Source organism: Oryx dammah, unplaced genomic scaffold, assembly GCF_014754425.2.
Source record: "Oryx dammah isolate SB20612 unplaced genomic scaffold, SCBI_Odam_1.1 HiC_scaffold_27, whole genome shotgun sequence".
Lineage (NCBI taxonomy): Eukaryota > Metazoa > Chordata > Mammalia > Artiodactyla > Bovidae > Oryx > Oryx dammah.
Genome location: NW_024070211.1, coordinates 59,173,515 through 59,195,046, shown reverse-complemented (window position 1 = coordinate 59,195,046; position 21,532 = coordinate 59,173,515). Strand labels below are relative to the sequence as shown.

General features: G+C 38.6%; 1 protein-coding gene across 6 annotated transcripts in view; it reads left to right on the top strand.

Moving 5' to 3' along the window:
* Positions 1–21,532, top strand: part of CNTNAP5 (contactin associated protein family member 5) — a 1,071,087-nt gene that overhangs the window by 734,265 nt on the left and 315,290 nt on the right. For 4 of the 6 annotated variants that reach the window (XM_040228922.1, XM_040228923.1, XM_040228924.1 and 1 more), the window contains one exon: positions 1,341–1,533. In XM_040228922.1, coding sequence (XP_040084856.1) covers positions 1,341–1,533 — 193 coding nt within the window. Of the gene's footprint in view, positions 1–1,332; positions 1,534–21,532 lie in introns of all 6 variants that reach the window. The other 2 variants (XM_040228920.1, XM_040228919.1) reach the window with 1 other exon arrangement.

Below are 21,532 nucleotides of genomic sequence, written 5' to 3'. Positions count from 1 at the left end.
TTCTCAGATGACAAAAGCTTTTCAAGTCCTCCTATTTCCTCTTTCACTTTATTTGTGAGCAAGTTCGGAATTCAGTTCTATGTCTGATTGCTGAAAATATTTCAGTCTATTATTCCAGAATGTCTGATGCATCCCCAAATGTCTTGTGACTTCATAACTTCTTTTCTTAAAACTGATGATAAAATTAAGCCCCTCCAAAAGTGAAGTGACTTGGCCAAGCTCGTTGTTCATAGAATAGCTTTCAAGTGCGGGTCTCCCAAGCTCTAAAAATAAGATTCTTTTCCTCTCTTCACCTTACATTCTTACAAATAGAAGGCAAAGCATGTTCTCCTTCCCTAATCTGTAGGCCCTCATCTCTGCATGCTATTTTAATGTAAAACTCTTAAAATATTTTTGATAAGTAGAAGTATCATGGAGAATAAATAACAAGCTTCAGTTAAGTGCCTTGGATGTATGCCTTGCATTCTCATCCTTTTTGTGATGTATATGTCACACATGCTTTCTGTGAATAGGTCTTATTTTCAAAGTGATACTTATGGTTCTCTGAGAAAATGATCTATGCTAGTGTTTCTCTTGTGAGGAAGAGTGTGTATCACTATCTGGAAGTAGTGTCTTTGGAGTCAGACATCCTGGGTTCCAATTCTCACTTAGTCGTTAACTAACTATATAATCTTAGAAAACCTGCCTAGTTTTCCTTATTCACTTTTCTCTCGTTTTTAACATGGCAGGACCAACTCCTTCTGATTTAGATGATTTCAGTTTTATTTATTTATTAATTTTATTTTTGTTCATTTAATTACCAACAGGTTGTACATTTGATAATTTGTCAGTGATCTCTATTCTTCTATGTGTGTCATCATCATGATAGTCATCTCTGAGCATATTTAGTTATATTTTATTTCTGATCACAAAATATCTCATTTCTAAGTTCTTCCCCTTCCAAACTGTCCTTCCCACGACTGATGAATTCATTTCCTTTTATTCCTGTTCTGTTGTCTGTTTCTATTTTTGTTTTATGACTTTTCATAAATAATATCCATTTTCAATGAGATAATGGACACTAAGCATAGAACTTGTGGAGTAAGGGCTTCACAAATTTAGCTCTTAAGATAATTAACCCCCACACTACCTCTGGGTGGAACTTTAGGAGAAACAAAAATTCTCTGGTTAAATTCTTATCATAAGTACAGCACTCAAGTGGCAATTAATTGATGCACCTGCAGCCACCAAACATCACACTGCTCACACAATCCTGTTTCATTTTTCCAGCTTTTTGGAGGCCTATAAGCATGATCATCTTTTCACCTTGCTTGGGTTGTGTTTTCTGGGCAGAGGACAAGACCTGGACGTTGATGCAGCACAACAACACAGAATTGACCCATGTGCAAGGTGCCAACCCTGAGAAGCCCTACTCCATGACCTTGGACTATGGAGGCAGCCTGGAGCAGCTGGAAGCAGTGATCGATGGCTCCGAGCACTGTGAGCAGGAGGTAGCTTACCACTGCAAGAGGTCTCGCCTGCTCAACACGCCAGGTAAGAAACACCCCTCCTGGGCCCCTTTGCATGTGTCACACAGGGGGACCACAGTGTGACACATGGGCCCCCAACCCTGGAATATCAAGTAGAGAAAGGTTTGCCAACCAGTGGGCTGCACCTATGGTGGTTCCCTATACAATGAAAAAAAATGCCACCAGGAGAGACACTTGATAGACTAGTTCTTTCTCTGGTGCCCAGGCTGTGACCTCATGGGGGTTCTGTAGCCTCTCAAGGTTTTCCCCTCATCTTCAAAAAAGGGACAGTAACAACACTCATTTTGCAATACTGGTGAGAATGGAAATTTTCTTGAGAGCAATGACTCTTGAACCAGACTTAGAAAGTGTAAAGGAGGAAATGGTTTTTCCAGCAGATTAGAAAGCATCAAGGATTTCAGCACATTCACCAAACTGCAGTGAGTTATATTTGGGGAAAGGATGCATAATGGGGCAGTATTAGGCAATGAGATCAGTGGGTAGGCTGGCATACCCTGTGTGTTTACAGTACTCATGTTATCTGAAAAGTGCAGGCCTGAATTGAAATGACTTTTTTTTTTTAAATGGGTATGGTACTTTATTAACATTTAATTTTCACCAAGAGTTCAAGTACATGCTAGCTTTATGTTCAGATTTTTGAAATGAAGATAAAAAGGAAAATAGCTCTAAGGGTATAGTGTATTTAACACTGCATACTATATTCAACAACCAGACAAACCAGGGGGATTTAATGGTACACTTAGAAGCAGAAGTATAGGGGCAAGCCCTGGAACTGGAGGGAAAACCTACAATTTGGGACGGAACAGGGGTCCTTGGTTGCTGACAGAATCTTGCCTTCACTCTAGAATTGAGACAAATCAGGGGAGTCTGTCAGTATGCAAAAACCACTGAATTCAGGACAAACAGTAACAGGATAGATTGGCCAGAGTCAGTTTGAATTGTGAAGGCGAGCATGAAGCAAGCAGAGTTGGTTGGAGGCTGTAAATACTGCAGCTGAAGTCCAGGATTGGTAGAAGAGAACAGACATCTTCTAAAAGGAGAAATTACTGTTTTCAAAAAATAAAGGTTGCTTTAAAAATTATGTTAACTTTATTTATATATTGATTGTTCTTTTATATTTTATAGGTCAAATGGTTGATAAAGGGTTGCAAAAAATGCTTCTAAGATTGCTTACCATAATTCAAAAGGGTTTGCAAAATGTCAAGAGGGCTTGGTCAAAGTTGATGCATGCCTCAGGGGTCTGTTATTTTTGTGAATGTCAGTTCATCATTTGTGGCAGGAAAAAAAAAAAAAAAAGGCCAATATAACAGGGATGTGGAATATCCAAGAAAGGGTGTCAGAATCTTTAGCCTCAAGGAATTTTATGTTCCTTGAAAGTGAGGAATTTTGAAAGGCTTCAGGAAATTAGGCAATGAAATGTCAAAGAAGAAGAAGTGCTAGAAACCTAACTAAATACAACTACCCACCATCTCACTGATCTAGTGTCTTTAGGGAAGAACTTGTTCTATGTAAGTGAATTTTCCAGGTAATTATCACTTAACTCTTTAAGCACCCAAACTGTTTTTAAAGAATTTTTAACTATTTGAAATTAAAATGTTTCTCAAATGGGTTACATGCTCCCTTGCCTTCTTAAGCAGAGAATTCTGAATGTGAAATGTAACCTTTTCTTGATTACTTGGGATCATCATTGTGAAAATCAGTTATTTTAGTCTTCATGGACTCAGCCATGCTCGCAGGGTCGATTAGATCAGAGAGAGGCCCTGCTGGGTGTCCCTTTTTACCAGTGTCTTCAGAGGGTCATTCAGATTCCTTCTCTCCTGACTGTCAAGCTTGCCATGTCATTCTCAGCACTCTTTGCAGAGTCTGTGTCAAGAAAACCATGCTACCCTCTTCTCATTGTGTTGCTTCTAGTTTCCTCACAATTGGTTTTGTGGAACTTTAGGGAAAATGCAATTATCTTCATTCTGACTATGGAATTTCCTTTATTCATTTATTTTTAATTGGAGTATAATTGCTTTGCACTGACTTTCCTCCCACCCCCCATACCATCCGTATTTGTTTTTCTTTTTCTGATTTACTTCACTCTGTATGACAGATATCACTACAAGTCACCCAATTTATTCCTTTTCATGGCTGAGTAATATTCCATTGTGCATATGTACCACATCTTCTTTATCCATTCATCTATCAATGGACATTTAGGTTGCTTCCATGCCTTGGATGTTGTAAACAGTGCTATTATGAACACTGGTATAGATGTGTCTTTTAAAATTACGTTTTGGGGTTCCTTTAGTATATACATCCTGTGAGATCAGTTTGACTTTACCATTGTCTTGTATATGCTTCTTTTTAAAAATCAAAGCATAGTAGATTTATAAATTGGGTTGGTTTCAGGTGTATAGCAAAGTGATTCAGTTATATATGTATATATTTATATATTTTCCCCTTGTAGGTTATTAAAATATTGAGTAAAGTTCCCTGTGCTATACTGTACATAGCTAAATAAGACCTTTGTACTATAGGTCCTTGTTGTTTATCTATTTTACATATGGTAGTGTGTATATTTTGATCCCAAATTCCAAATTTATTACTCCCTCTCTTTTGATAACCATGTTTGTTTTCTATGTCTGTGAGTCTGTTTCTATTTTGTAAATAAGTTCATTTGTATCATAGTTTAGATTCCACGTATAAGTGATATCATATGGTATTTATCTTTCTCTGACTTATTTCACTCAGTATGACACTCTCTAGGTTCCATTCATGTTGCTACAATGGTATTATCTCATTCTTTTTAAAGGCTACGTAATATTCCATCATAAATATGTAACCATTTCTTTTTTATCCATTCATTCGTCAATGGACATTTAGGTTGCTTCCATATCTTGGTTATTGTGAAGAGCATGTGCTTTTTGTCTAGCTCAACTGTTATAAATTCCCTGAGCACATACTAGAGAGAGGGTATGACCTAATCATCTTCTAACGTCCCCACCTCTCGATGCCATCAAATTTGGGGTTAGGATTTCAACATTTGGATTTTGGAGGGACACACACATTTAGTCCACAACAGGCACACACCTACAGGGATATTTACCTAATTTCCCTAACTATTATGAAAATCCCTTCCCCTGGGGAGAGACAGAGAGAGCAGAGGAGGGACTAGAGATCATTATCTTCTCCCCAACCTGCTCTCTAGAAGAGCTGAGGAAGGGTCCCCCTTATCTGCTGAATTCAGGGCCCTCCATCAAAACTGTTTTAGGTACTGTATTTGTTACACACACAGTATACAGATATTTTTCTGTATCAGTAAATGTGATTTTATAGCATAATTTTTTTAATAAGTCTTCCATTATATGGATGTATCACAATGGACAGAACAGATCTATTTTTGACATTTAGATTTTTCCTCCTTTTTCATTATTATACATACTGCAAAAACATTTTTGCACACAGACATAATATCTTTAGGATAAGTTCCTTGAGGAGTCATTACCAAGCCAAAGTATGTGCATATTTTGAAGACTTTTGCCATCTTGATATCTGCAGTGGGTCTAAGTTAAAGCAATTTATACTCCAAACATCACCGTGAGACCCCAGGTGTCCATCTCCCAGCACTAGGTATTAATACCTTACTTCAACTTTGGCAATCTGAGAAGTACAGAGGAGGATCAAAGACAATTTTAAATATTTTTGGTTAGTTAAAAAATATGTAGTCTGATTCCCATAGCTCATTGGAAGGAGATAACTACAGGCAGCCAGGATTAGTAGAAGCAATAAGATATTGTACATTTTGGCTACAGTGGACTCAGATCAATGAGAGAAGAATGCGAAGGATTCCTTCTTGTTATAGATCCTCCTCCGGACTATACACAATAGATAATAAAGGGAGGAAATGAAAGACAGCAAGAAGAGAAAAATAAGTAACTTTCTAAATGGCTGCCAGTGACTAAGTGTTTCTCATGTTTGAAGATGTCTGTGGGGAGCTACACAAGCATGATCTGTAATCCAAACAACAGTTCTACTCAGTAAGGGTTGTTATCCTACCTGGCATTTTAGGAAACAGAACCTCAGAGAGGGTAGGATGCTTGATCAGTGCCATACAGTTGGCAAGGGACAGACCTGCACCCTGCTCTGTCTCAGGGCAAAGCAAAGAATAGGTAACTAATAAGGATTGCTGTATAGCACAGGCCTGTGTAGTACTCCGCAATGGCTTATATGGGAAAGAATCTGAAAAAGAGTCGATATACATAACTGATCACTTTGATGCACACCTGAAACTAACACAACATTGTAAATAAATTAGATACCAATCAAAATTAAAGGAGAAAGTGAGGATGTGATCTCTGATAGTCACGCAAAACTCAAAGAAGCAAAAGTTAAAAGGATATCGGGTCATCAGGGAATACATGAGTTTGCATGACTTTCTTTATTTCATAAGAAAACATAGATGGAGAGTCGGGTCAGCTGCCAGACCCGTGTATATTAAGGCTGTGGGATTGTCAGGGTGGATTGAAGAGGGTAATTCCTGGGCAACTTCACAGGTTGGTAGAGTCCTTGCTCACATGCTGCAGCTTCTGGAGCCCACACACCCCTCCATATGGCTCCGTGTATCCCAAACAGTGTCACCAAAGTCTCCTCTGTCTCCTTCTGTCTGCTCTTGCCTCTGGCTCTGGTTCTGTTCTTCTAGCGGCAATGGAAGCAGAAAGAGGAGAAAGACAAGCAGGATAAGGTCAGGCCTGGTTCAGCACTGTGTCTTTTTCATTTAGTTAGTGACTGAACCATGACACTCATTTTCTGACAGTTTCTTCTGATATTCTCCCCCAGAGCTGCTGATAAGTGCCAGCCAGTGAAATGTGTCATCTGTCTCTTTAACTGAAAGTTAGTACTAGAAACTCTGCAATGGACAAGAATTACAATCCATTGGGGTCCATGGGAAAAGTGTCTGTGTTATTCCTACACATCTTTGTAGTTGTATCTGCTTGCTACTTCTTACCCTGAGCTTGATGCAAGGCTGAGATGCTGTGCTACAGAGAAGTTTCAAAGACAGCATTACTCAGTCAGCTAGTGCCCAGCAGTGCCCTGCCACAGGGATAGGAGGTGGCCATTTGTGCCCTGGGACAAGGGCTGTGCTGGCTGAGCTCAGGTGTTTTCTCAAGGTCAGCACTTCCATAGGAATTTTGCCTGAGGCCAGATCTGAAGGTATCATGTGATAAGCATATGAAATGAAAAAGGATCCAGTTCTGGATGCACACAGAGAGTAGAGGAAAAAGTTATTGAGGAAGCGCTTTAATCACATGACCAATTTGCTCCATAACCCACAATCTGCCAGCCTAGAAGAAGGACAAGATTGAGAGGGGCATAGGAAGGAGACCTCCTGGGGTGGCGAGGGTCCCTGCAGGCATTGGGGACTGAGAGTCCTATCTGTTCCCCACCCTTTTTTCTAATCATCTCCATGGTGTCTAGAATCCTTACATTGAATTCACTCATCAGTGTAAGTATCTAGGTGGTATGGATGTTTTTGCACTTAGCACTCTGTGTACAGAAAGCCTATTTGGGAATACCTTTCCCAATAAAGCTGTGAGCTCACTAAGGAAGAGATAAGAAGTCTTTCATGATACACATAAAATCATTGGACATTCAGACCCCATTACTTTGAAATCTAATATCTATAGGACAGCTTGACCTCAAGCAAATCAGTCTTGCAAACAAGTCTGTGGTGAGGATTGTTTAAGTTCCTCAGAAGAACTAATGCTGGGGTGTCTGATAGCACCTCAGAACCCCTACTTCTCTCCCAGAAATAGGTACTTATTCATTTATTCATGGAGGCATGTCATGAGGGGTTTCCACCTGAAGTCAATTGTTATGGCTAGTAATGTTCCCATGACTTTGAAGGTAATAACATCCTACTTTCCTTATACTACTTTAAATTCTCAAATTTCCCTTAATTAATGATATTTTAGTGAACATACAGGTAGCTGGCCATATATATAACACATAGTATATAATTTAGACTATATATATATATTACTATATACATACATACACACTGTATGTGTATGTATAGTGTGTGTGTATGTATAGTGTGTGTGTATGTAGAGTGTGCTTAGTTGCTCAGTCGACTCTTTGTGACCCCATGGACTATAGCCCGCCAGGCTCCTCTGTCCATGGGGATTCTCCAGGCGAGAATATTGGAGTGGATTGCCATGCCCTCCTGCAGGATATACATACTATAATATGTATTTAAAATATGCATTATTTATACTCTATTTGCTGCTGCCATTTAGTCATTAAATCATCTCCAATTCTTTGTGACCCCATGGAATGTAGCCCACCGGACTCCTCTGTCCATGGGATTTCCCAGGAAGAATACTGGAGTGGGTTGCCATCTCATTCTCTAGAGATTTTCCCTATTGAGGGATCGAACCTGCGTCTCCTACTTGACAGGTGGATTCTTTACCAACTAATCACCTAGGAAACCCTATGTATACTCATTATATAATCTTTATATGTCCAAATAGATCTGTAAATTCACTTGTGTATAGAAACCCTCATGACCATCTATAGTATTCAACTTCCAGTGTGTACAAAACTAAGATTTAGGTTTAGAAATCTAAGTAGGGAATGATGAGGCCCAAAAATCAAATTACTGAGATAAAAAAAAAAATAGCACTACAAGGTGCTCTGGTGTTTGCTAAACTGAAAACTCTTTGTCCCCAATATCTGTACCAAACAAGATCATTAACAGATGATGACAATGTATTTACTTTTAAGTGATCTTTATTGATTGATTATCCATTATATGCCACATACTCTTCTGGCCAGTGCGAATTAAACAGTGAAAAAGCCAGGATTTCTGCCCCCATGATTATAATGGGGATGGCAGAAACAAACCAAAGACACTTGTGCACGTTTGCACACAAAACACAGGGGTAGAACTGATCTCATAGCGCATGGTCTTTTCATTACACCAGGCTGTCACCATACCGTTAAAAACAACTTTTGTCACAGGAGCAATATAATCAAAACCACAAAACTATACCATAACATCTGCAAGACAAAATACCAGGGTAGTATTTGAAATCTCTTTAATAAAAAAAAAATTTTTCTACTTTATATACAGCAAGAATCTAATCTATAAAGAAACTCATGGTCCCTGTATTGCATACTCTTTGATATCCCCACTGCTGAAGATAACATTGACTCTTGGCTACTGAGCTCCTTCTGTGCACCAGGTATTTTGAACATTGTTTCATTTAATCCTCTCAATGGTCTTATGAAGTTGGTATTATTTTCATTTTTATTGATGGAAGGGGAAGCTCTAAGAAACTATGAGGGTTATGCAAATTGTTATAGCCACTAAGTGTTAGACACCCATTTCAAATGCATGTCTCTCTCCATCTACATTCCAAAATAACACCCAGAAAACATAAAAACATTTCAAAGAGGAAGAGAAGATAATCATATAAAAATACAAGTATCCAAATAAATGTTTTATCTTATGTTCTGGTTATCAACTATAACAAACCACCATAAAACTTAGTGGTTTAAACAACAGTAATTTTTAAAAATTGAAATATTGTTGATTACAATATCCTGATAGTTTTAGGTGTATAAAAAATTATTCTGTTATACAGATATTCATTCTTTTCAGAATCTTTTCCCATATAGGTTATTATGAAATATTGAATGTAGTTCCATGTGCTAATCAGTAATCCTTGTTGTTTATCTATTTTATATATAGTAGTGTGTATCTGTTCATCCCAAACTCCTAATTTATCCCTCCTCTGCTTCCATTTGCTAACCATACATTTGTTCTCTATGTCTGTGGGTCTATTTCTGTTTTGTAAATAAATTCATTTGTAGCTTTTCTTTCAGATTCCACATATAAGCAATATTGTATGATATTTGTCTTTGTCTGATTTACCTCACTTAGTGTGGTAATCTCTAGGTTTATCCATGTTGCTACAAATGGCATTATGCCATTCTTTTTTTATGGCTGACTGGTATTTCAGTGTTGCTCAGTCGTATCCGACTCTTTGCAACCCCTGAACTGTAGCCCACCAGGCTCCCCCATCCATGGGATACTCCAGGCAAGAGTGGGTTTCCATTTCCTTCTCTAGGGGATATTCCTGACCCAGGGATCAAACCCAGGTCTCCCGCATTGCAGGCAGACTCTTTAACCTCTGAGGCACCAGGGAAGCCCCGTATATATATATATATATATATATATATACACCAGATACTCTTTATCCATTTATCTGTTAAATAACACTTAGATTGCTTCCATATCTTGTCTATTATAAAATAATGATGTCATAAGCATTGAGGTACACGTGTTTTTTCGAATGATAGTTATTTCCAGACATATGCCCAGGAGTGGGATTATAGGATCATTTATGCTTAGTTGTTCAGTTGTGTTCAACTCTCTGTGACCCCATGGACTGAGCCCACAGAGCTGCTCTGTGCATGGGGATTCTCCAGGCAGAAATACTGAGTTGATTGCGATTCTCTCCTCCAGGGGATCTTCCCAACCAAGGATCAAACCCAGAATCCCACAGGTGGATTCTTTCTCATCTGAGCCAACAGAGAAGTCCATGAATATTGGAGTAGATAGCCTATCCCTTCTCCACAGGATCTTCCCAGCCCAGGAATCAAACAAGGGTCTCCTGCATTGCAGGCAAATTCTTTACCAGCTGAGGTATTAGGGAAGCCCCTGCAGGATCATATGGTAATTCTATTTTTAGTTTTTAAGGAATCTACATACTGTTCCCTACAGTGACTGGTTCCTTTTTCCCCCACACTCTCTCTAGCATTTATTATTTGTTGACTTTTTGATGATGGCCTTACTGATTGGTGTGAGGTGATACTTCATGGTAGTTCTGATTTGCAATTTTAAATAATTACTGATGTTGAACATTTTTTCACATGCCTGTTGGCCATCTGTATGTCTTCTTTGGAGAAATATCTATTTAGATCTCCCTATTTTTTTTTTTTTTTTGGTTTGGCTTGTTTATTTCATATTGACTTTTATGAGTCATTTGTATAGTTGTGAAATTAATTTCTTGTTGGTGGCATCATTTGAGGATGTTTTCTCCATTCATTTTGCCCATGAATCTGAAGCTGGGACAGGGTGCAGAAGCATGTAGTGTCTCTGCTCCATTCCACGTTACCTGGCACTAGGACTGGGGCTCACTCCATCAGTTGGTGCTGGCTCTGGGCTGGGACCTTAACTGAATATATGTTCTTTCTCTGTGATGGCATGACTTTCTCATAATACAATGGGTAGTTTTCAGGGATCACCATCCCAATAAGCAGAATAAATCAGGTGAAAGCTATACTGCATTTTATTTGCTAGTATTGCAAGTCAAACGGTATTACCTGTGCAACTGTGTAAATATTAGAAGGCAGTCAGTCAGGCTAGTCATTGTTCAAAGGGAGGCAAATGTGATTCCTCTTGTAATAGAGTTAGCGTAGGCACATGTTTAAAAGTAAAACATATGTTTACTATGTCTTCTTCAAAATTTTGGATAGTCAACTGGCCTAAGGGAGCCCAGCAAATGCATAGCAGCAGGAGTCAAACACAGGTCCTTCCAGCTCAGTGCAGGTTCTTTCACTCTGATATCCTGCCAGCCAATGATCAATCAATTCTAATTCAGCCTGGAAATGTGTCTGACTCTCCATGTGTCCCTTTTAGGAACTTTTATCTCCCCTAATGTAATATAGCTAAAATAGGTTTAGAGGAGTTTGCCACAGGTCTTAAAAAATATATAAAAACATCATCATATGAATCAAGTCAGTGCATTTTAGTCAGTGCAAGTCTGTGTACTAAAACCACCTTTCTAAATCTAATAACTTAGTCATTGTACTTCACTAAGGACATAAAGTCAAAATTAGAGGTGGGTGGATTTTACAAAGAAGACATACACATTAATGAAAGAAGAAATATGGGTGTATCTAAGGGAAATAAAAACTACCACATAAATTCAAAACATGATTTGAACATGGCTCCAAATGAATTTCCACTCAGACTATTAGTTACTTAAACAGTCGATATGGATAACCCATGTCACAACATGTGGACCCTGAATTCAGTGAAGGTTTTATTTTTCTCCTCACACCATGAAAGAACACATTCACTTAGTTTGCCTCAAATGTGTTTACAGGAAGAAGGATCATGTTTTCTAATCCGAAGATGTAGTACAGTGGCAGCAACCCCAAACGACCTTACATTTTGGAATCATGAAACTAGGTCTTCATTTCCACTAACAAGTCTACTTATTAGCTGGGAGATCTTAAGCAGGTTACATAGCTTTTGTAAGATTCAGTTCCCTTGTCTGTAATTGTAATAAGTATATGTTGAAAGTTGCATAGATATTAAGGATACTGCTGTTGTTTTAGCAACTGTTTTATCCCTTTTCCCAAAGAGCAAGGGTAATATTAGCTCCCTTGGCTAGCAGGGGAGGGTCTCAGAATCCCACGATATGCCTGGTGAAATAGTTCAAATAGATTTGTCTCCTGTTGGCTTGTAGACAAACTTAATTTCTAAACTGTATTTTACTTATTATACATGTGGCATTTACCTATAAAGGGCACTGTTGACTTTTGAAGTTGTATCTATGTCCTCTCTTCTACCAACCCCTCAAATCCACTCACATGTTTACGTTTCTCAAATTTAATAAATGGTACTATGAACGTGAAGTCAAGTGGGCCTTAGAAAGCATCACTACAAACAAAGCTAGTGAGGTGATAAAATTCCAGTTGAGCTATTTCAAATCCTGAAAGATGATGCTGTGAAAGTGCTGCATTCAATATGCCAGCAAATTTAGAAAACTCAGCAGTGACCACAGGACTGGAAAATAACAATTTTCATTCCAATCCCAAAGAAAGGCAATGCCAAAGAATGCTCAAACTACCACACAATTGCACTCATCTCACATGCTAGTAAAGTAATGCTCAAAATTCTCCAAGCCAGGCTTCAGCAATACATGAACCGTGAACTTCCAGATGTTCAAGCTGGATTTAGAAAAGGCAGAGGAACCAGAGATCAAATTGCCAACATCCGCTGGATCATGGAAAAAGCAAGAGAGTTCCAGAAAAACATCCATTTCTCCTTTATTGACTATGCCAAAACCTTTGACAGTGTGGATCACAATAAAGTGTGGAAAATTCTGAAAGAGATGGGAATACCAGACCACCTCACCTGCCTCTTGAGAAATCTATATGCAGGTCAAGAAGCAACAGTTAGAACTGGACATGGAACAAGAGACTGGTTCCAAATAGGAAAAGGAGTACATCAAGGCTGTATATGGTTACCCTGCTTATTTAACTTCTATGCAGAGTACATCATGAGAAATGCTGGGCTGGAAGAAGCACAAGCTGGAATCAAGATAACTGAGAGAAATATCAATAACCTCAGATATGCAGATGACACCACCCTTATGGCAGAAAGTGAAGAGGAACTAAAGAGCCTTTTGATGAAAGTAAAAGAGGAGAGTGAGAAAGTTGGCTTAAAACTCAACATTCAGAAAACGAAGATCATGGCATCTGGTCCCATCACTTCAATGAAAATAGATGGGGAAACAGTGGAAACAGTGTCAGACTTTATTTTGGGGAGGCTCCAAAATCAAGGCAGATGGTAATTGCAGCCATGAAACGAAGACACTTGCTCCTGGGAAGGAAAGTTATGACCAACCTAGATAGCATAGTGAAAAGCAGAGACATTACTTTGCCAACAAAGGTCTGTCTAGTCAAGGCTAATGGTTTTTCCAGTCGTCATGTATGGATGTGAGAGTTGGACTCTGAAGAAAGCTGAGCGCCAAAGAATTGGTGCTTTTGAAGTGTGGTGTTGGAGAAGACTCTTGTGAGCCCCTTGGACTGCAAGGAGATCCAATCAGTCCATTCTAAAGGAAATCAATCCTGGATGTTCGTTGGAAGGACTGATGCTGAAGCTGAAACTCCAATACTTTGGCCACCTCATGTGAAGAGTTGACTCATTGGAAAGGACTCTGATGCTGGCAGCGATTGGGGGCAGAAGGAGAAGGAGATGACAGAAGATGAGATGGTTGGATGGCATCAGCGGCTCGATGTACATGAGTTTGAGTGAACTCCAGGAGTTGGTGATGGAGAGGGAGGCCTGGTGTGCTGCGATTTATGAGGTCGCAAAGAGTCGGACACAACTGAGCGACTGAACTGAACTGAACTGAACCATCTATCTACCTTCTTAAAGGCACAACGTATGACTCATCCCTCCCCACTACCTCTGTTTCCCCTTCGGGACCCCAACCAGTACTCACACTCATCCATCACAGATGACTCTCCTCCAGCCTGTGCTCTCTGATTCCACTGTTACTCCCCGAATTTAAAGCATCATCTCCAGACCAAACAACTGCATCTAATTTCTGCTTCATTTCCTACCCCTCCCTGTACCCCCAACTTCCTAATGGTTTATATCTCATGCAACATAGCCAAAGGAATGATCTTTCCAGAACAAGATTGCACAAATGGGATTCAAACTCTTTTCAGTGCCCTTGAGATAGACCCCAGACTCTTCACAGTGGCTAACAGAGCTCTGCCAGCTGAGACCCTTATCCAGCTCCTGTTCACCCATCTGTCCATTAAGTTTCATCCCTTTTCCCTTTATTCTGTTTATTGCAAAACTTGCCCCCACCACCTCTTAATAGTGAGGTTCTAGCTCTTTTCAATATTCAGAAGCTTCATTCCTCTTCCCACTTAACTTAAATGTGACACATACTAAAGTATCCATCCCCGTGTTCTTTTCATTTTACCTTATTTTCATATTCTGCATAGAGGTTATTACCTCCTGATATTTTCTTCCTATTGGTTTGTTTACTGTCTACTTCTGTCAGGAGAGTGGGAACTTCATGAAAAAGGGAACTTCTTTGTCTCATTTACCTTTTTAACCCCAGAATGCTGAGAATACGCACCCAGTAAACATTTACTATATAGTAGTTGAAAGAATAGAAAATTCTTCCCCAACTAATAAAAAGTATTGCTAGTAGTCATCCTACATCAGGAGACACACAGTGAAACATGTGCATTTGACTAAGTCTGTTTCAGGGACTCTTATAAGTAGAAAGAAGCTTCATAAAATAGGAAGGGCTGGGCTGTGTGGTGGGAGCTGCTGTCCTGTTCTGATTCCACCATAGACTCTCTGTGACTTCAAGAAAGTTACTTATATTTTACAGGCATCAAGTCTCCCATCTTTAATCTTCTCAGGTTTTATGTGATGCTTTCTGAGTGTCCTTTCTGCCCTGACAATTCTATACTAACCAACATAAATTGAGTTAAAAATGGATGTCACAGCTTATTATTTTCTTATCACAGGGAGTAAGAAGAGTTGATAAAACAAATAAATCAAGAAGAGAGAGAGAGAGAGAAGGACTTTTCTGAGACTCTTAAGGCTGTGAAATATGATAATTTATTTATATATTAATAGGAGGTGATATTTTTGGCATCTTCATGCACCTGATCTATTCAGAACATGCTTTCCATATGGTAACAGTGAGTGTGCAGAGAAGGTAGGAAACTTTCCCAAGGTTATAACAAGTCAAGAATAGCAAGAAGACTATTTTATTTTTTTAGAAAAAAAATTTTGAAGTATGGTTAATTTACAATGTTGTGTTAATTTCTACTGTACAGCAAAGTGATTCAGTTATACATATAAATATATGTGTTGTTTTTGTGTATTTTCCATTAAGGTTTATTACAAGATATTGACTGTAACTGCCTGTGCTATACAATAGGACCTTGTTTATCCATTCTCTATATAATAGTCTGTACCTACTAATCCCAAACTCCTTCTCCATGTCTCTTTCTCCTTGACAATCATATGTGAGCCTGTTTCTGTTTTGTAGATGGGTTCATTTATGTCATATTTAGACTCCATATATGTGATATCATATGGTATTTGTCTTTCTCCTTCTGACTAATTTCACTTAGTATGTTAATCTCAAGGTCCTTCCACATGACTGCAAATGACATTATTTCAAAAACATTAACTTCATAGAATATTTATATATCAATTACATGATTTACTTTATAACATATTTGGTGGTTATAAGGTAGACATGGGAATACAATTATACCAGCTGCACAGATGAAGCCCATCAGTCTATACTATAATGGCATCTCATAGCTTGTTACCAGGGATTCAGAGCTAAGCATGTGTTTCCTTCCTGCCTGGAGTCCTCATCATAACGGTACCAGAGAAAAGCAGCAAAGTCCAGTGAGGAGCCTAGGGCGTGGTATCATTTGGTTCTATCCGTGCCCCTGGTCCACTGCAGATCAACCATGAGACCTTAGGTAAGGTCCTCAACATCTTTAAGCTTCAGCTTCCTCATCAAAAAGAATGAAGTTGATAAAAGTAACATTAATTGTGCCCATATCATTGGAATATCATTGGAAGAATAAACATAGTTGGACACCTGTACCCTTCATAATTTAAGTTCTCAATTTACCTAAGTTCTTTTAAATGACAGAGGTATTTTTATATTTATAATTTTCACTGTCCCCTCCTTTTTGCTAAAAGGTCAGGATGAGTGCATTATGATGTTTTTACTTCTCCACACTTTCCTTCATATGTGTGTGTTTATGCGTGTGTGTGTGTGTGTGTGTGTGTGTGTGTGTGTGTGTGTGTGTGTGTATGTAGGGTCTGATGAGAAATGCCAAGCTATGTTCTAGGTGTTGTAGAGATTGTTAAGCTATACTCTCAGTTTGGTACATAGAGATATTTTAGATTTTGATTAATTTTAGATTAATAACTGAACCCCACTGCTCTTGTACTTCTTTACTGAGTAACAATGGTCAGGTCATATAATCTGAGTTGCTGAGTTGCACTTTTTCTCATCTGCAAAACAGGTGACATGTTAACCTAACTTGGAGGATGTTATTATTCTAGTTCTATAAATGAAGAAATGTAAACTTAGAGGTAAAGTAACACCCTTGGATTCAGTGGTAAAGAATTCACTTGCCAATAGGAACCTCAGGAAACATGGATTTGATCCTTGTGTTGGGAAGATCCCCTGGAGGAGGGCATGGCAACCAAAGTCAGTGTTCTTGCCTGGAGAATCCCATGGACAGAGGAGCATGGTGGGCTACAGTCCATAGGGTCACAGAGTTGGGTGTGACTGAGCATGCATGCAAACAAAATACCTTAGATCATATCAGAAGAAACTGAATCCAAGGAGATTTAACTTCAAAGCCCATGACTAATCGAAGTCAGACACAGATGTCAAGAAGGGAAGAAGGAAAAACAAGATTGAGATTCTGAGTCCAGATACTTTGTTCGGTGTGATAGTTCTACCAAATGAGGAGAGATGTGATTACTGAAGAAGCCATGTTTATATATGATAGATGTAGCTGGTCACAAAGTGTCATATTTATATACATATATAAAACACACCCTTTCCTATGTATACCTGCTTACAATATGTGTGTAAATACACACATATACATTGCATGATGTGTATATATATAATGTGTATGTGCATTTTCTGTGTATACCTATATATATAAATATATAGATATATATTTTTTCTTTTCAGGTTCATAATAATCCCTATGTAGTAAACATTTAAACTAGAAGAAAAGGAAAAGAAAAGACAATATTCAGCATAGCTTTTGAATCTAATATTTGATATGTGTCAGGTTTTTACAAGTGTTTTAGTTCTTAGCACAGATGAATTGTAAAACTGCAAGTTGCTCAGTCATGTCTGGCTCTTTATGACCCTACAGACTATATAGTCCATGGAATTCTCCAGGCCAGAATACTGGAGTGGGTAGCCTTTCCCTTCTCCAGGAGATCTTCCCAAGCCAGGGATTGAAACCAGGTCTCCTTCATTGGAGGTGGATTCTTTACCAGCTGAGCCACAAGGAATATGAATTGTAAAACTACCTCATTTAATTCTTACAGTGGCTTGTGTGCTGTGCTTTGTTTCTCAGTTGTATCCAACTCTTTGCGACCCCATGGGCTTTAACCTGCCAGGCTCCTCTGCTAATGGGGATTCTCCAGGCAAGAATACTGGAGTGGGTTGCCGTGCCATCCTCCAGGGCATCTTCCCAACCCAGGGATTGAACACTGTCTTGAGGTATAGGTTATTACTAGTAAAACAAACAGGTTAAAAGACGTTAAGTAAAGGACCATGTGACTCTACCCATATCTGTAGAAATGCACGTGAATCTTAAAACCTGCTTAAATTCAGCTTTATGGACAAGCAAAAACAAACTCTGCTTGAGTCTGCCAGGTCATCAGCTACCCAGATGCCAGTTATACAACATTCCCTTAAACTGAATCAAGTCAAGATGGGATTTTGCCTAGTAAACAGTATTATATAGACACAGTCAGAAGTCATTCCAAAATCTATCTGAGTAATCATTTCATAAGATGCTCCCAAGAATAGAAAACTAATTCTCTCTGTGAACACATCACTGACAGGGAAAAGAAGTCAGATAAGGAAAAAATCAGAAATGAAGTTGCTGACACTCTAACAATCCATCTCTATATTCAGCAAAAATTTTGGATTAAGTTTAGAAAAGATAAGATGTCACAGTATTGGCGTAGTTGCAGATTCCACCTTGGGAGGATTAGGAAAAGAGAGGAAGTAAGAAGGGTGGAAGAAAGGAAGAAATAAGGAAGGAAGGAGGAGAGGGAAAGAAAACCTTTTGGATAACTGTCTATGAATTAAGGTCCTATATTTTGTCTCCTTTAGCATCTTGAGTAAAGATAAAGACATTCTCAACATGGAGGCATAACAGGCAACTAAACCCCTGTGATCCTCTCAAGGCCCTCAAGTTTAAAAACAACAGTCAGTTATACAAAGGATGCAACTATTCAAAACATTGCTATTACATAAGGAATTTTCTAGGAGGAGGTGGAGATATGTGGTATTTGGATCCTGAGTTGGTCATTTGTTGGCCAAGAGTCATAGAGGACATACATTTCCCAAGTGCCAAAATTGAAATCAAATTTTCTTCTCCAGGTGAGACTTTTCCAATTCTGTGAATACTTCAAGGATAACTACTAGTCTTTTTCATTTCTGTATCCTTCTAGAACCTAGTACAAAGTAGGTACTCATAAAATCTTTCTTATATGTAAAAACCATGAGAATATGGTCTAAAAGGAATTTTAGTTTATATTAATACATTAGTTTATATTCCTATGCCATACAGGATAGGTAAATTATGTTGCCATAACAAGCTGCTGCTGCTGCTGCTAAGTTGCTTCAGTTGTGTCCGACTCTGCGCGATCCCATAGATGGCAGCCCACTAGGCTCCCCTGTCTCTGGGATTCTCTAGGCAAGAACACTGGGGTGGGTTGCCATTTCCTTCTCCAAGAAGGAAAAATAAAAGGGCAAAAGGAAAAAAGGAAGGGAAAGTTACAACATCTTGAAGTCTTAAAAGAATGTTCCATTTTTCAAATAGGGCAGATAATCATCGTGCATTGGCTAGGAGGGAGTTCTGCTGTGTGTTCTCCTTCAAGGAGCCAAAATTACAGAGTAGTTTGTCTCTCAAGTGTCACTTTGAAAGAGGAAGAGAGGGCTCTGGAATCCCTCAAACCTGCTACAACCTGGAAGTGACATATTTCCCAGAAGGAAGTATGGAGGAGAGGAAGGATAATTTTTCCTCTAAGCTTCTGAGTTCTTGGCAGAGACCCCTGTAATAAGGTAGATTAATAAAAGGAAAATGAATAGAAGTTTACTAAAATGTATAACTCATATCTTGATGGGAGATACCCAAGGAAAAATGAGTAACTCAAAGAGCTGGCTTAGAACTCCAGCTCATGCAGCATCTTCAACAAACAATGAATTTGTGGCAAAAGAAGAGTTATTTTAGGCTTCCAACAGTAAAAATAAAAGCCAGTTATTAATATTTGATATGTAGATTACTCTAGAGGACATCTCCAGGCTGACAGTGTCTAAAGTTGTCTCCAGGTGATTAACTTCCTGGTAGAGAGGAGAATGGACACTTTGGAAAACTTATGTCCTGCTTTTAGGCAAATAGAGGAGGATAGAGAACTCCCTTGTCTCTGCTTATTCTCCATTGTCTTCAGCTCAAATTGATCCATAGGCCAAATGGTGTATTCTGGAGAGTCATAGTCTCCTATCCTTCAAATTCTCCTACTCATCAAATACCTAATCCTACTGTATGCATGGAAAGTGAAGAAACAACAATAACAAATGTAGCCTTAGTATTCATAACACAGGGGAAAATAGGAAAAAACAAACAAACAAAACAAATAGGAAAAAAAGTCATACCCAAAGAAGAACTGGAATAAAAGGACATTTGCCATGTTGCTTTATCCTTCTCATCCTATAAAGTGTATTATTTTGTTTATTTTTTTAAATTGTGGGCACAGCAAAGAAAAACATATCAGACCTCGAAACTCTGATGAGCCATTTTAAACCTATGAATCTAAATTTATACATTTTCATATATGTATGAATATCTGTAGCCTGGATTTTAATTTTAGCTGAAAATACTTGATTAATATCAAAATTAGCTTTTGTATTTAGTTACTACTAGAGTTTTCATGTTAGTTTATGCTAATATCAACTTTACTTGGAAAACCTGTATCTAGAAAGTATTATTTTATTACTTCTTTTTTTTTTTTTGAAAATCAAAGCAAGTTTTCAAAATTAATTTTGCAATTAGTCACAAAGCCCAGGTATGCACGGGGACAAAACTGTTTCTATAGGCACATGTTGGCATGTAGATAATCATGGTATAGTTTTCCATTCATACAACGTCCCATCTAGTGCTGCTTTTATGAATCTATTGCCTCTGAAATACTGTCCATATGTGTGTGTCTGTATGTAAGTATGAAACAGCACACCACAGTGCACTGCTGGCATATTTTCCCTCACGCTCTGAATGCTGATCCACTTCAATCTGGCACGTGTAGAGCTGGAAAAGCAGACAGTGCTGCTCTTAGCAGTGATGGCTGGCATGCCATTACTGCAAGTGCCCAAGGAGGTGAGTATGCCATTGGCCAATCTGCACTGAGTGCGTCCCAGTAGCTTGGGTTATTTGCCCTCTTTTGTGGCTTCTTCTGCAGCTTCATATTTTGTGTTTGTGAAAGTTGTTTTGATCCTGCAAGACTCAAAGATGTTTAGGTGCTGGTGCATGGACTAAAGCAAAGAACCAAAGGAGGACACTTACTCTGGATTATTAAAAAAACAAAAACAAACACACACACACACTTTATGACAGCTAGATATGCTGTCTGAAAAAAAAACCCAAAAAACATAGGGCATACGAAAATGACTAGGCAGTTAGATTGGTAAAAATCCTTTGATATTATAAAGGATTTTAAGCATCTGACAGTTGGAGAAGTTTAAACCAATAAATGAAAAAAGAAAGCTAAAGGAAAATGCGGCCTGAGGTGGTTTATGCTGCAGGCAACTTGAACGCATCTGTATAGGGTCTGCTAAGAGAACTATAGTTCTGATTGATTGCCACCTGAAAAGCAGTCTTATCTCCTGGTAAAGGAAGGACAGTCTCCATGCTATCTCAGTGGATTCTTTACGCACATGTTCTCTGGGTGTCACAGAGTTCTATGTCCTTGATTTGATAACTCAGGTCTCTAGTGTCTTAGTAATGCCATGCCTTTCACAGTTTAAATATGAAGATGTCTTCATCAACAACTAGCCAAGTATTCATGCACTTAAGCCTGCTCCGTCACACCTGCTCTGTGGTGCTCTTTTGATCAAGTATAATACCTCCCCTAGTTATTCATCAGTGCCCTTGGGTCTTTTGTGGATGTGTGCTTTCCTGCCTCAGGGCAACGCTAATTTCATTTCTCATCCTCCACTGTGCCTGAATACACAGTTTACCTAAAGGTTAAGAATTATGAGTCTAATTAAGACGATGGAGCAATTCCACTCCATTAACATTAATAGTGCATGGAAAGCACTCCCCATGGCTTCATTTTTTAAGACCAGCCATTTCCGTGTCTATTTTCTCTTTCTGATTTTTTTCTTCCTACACCA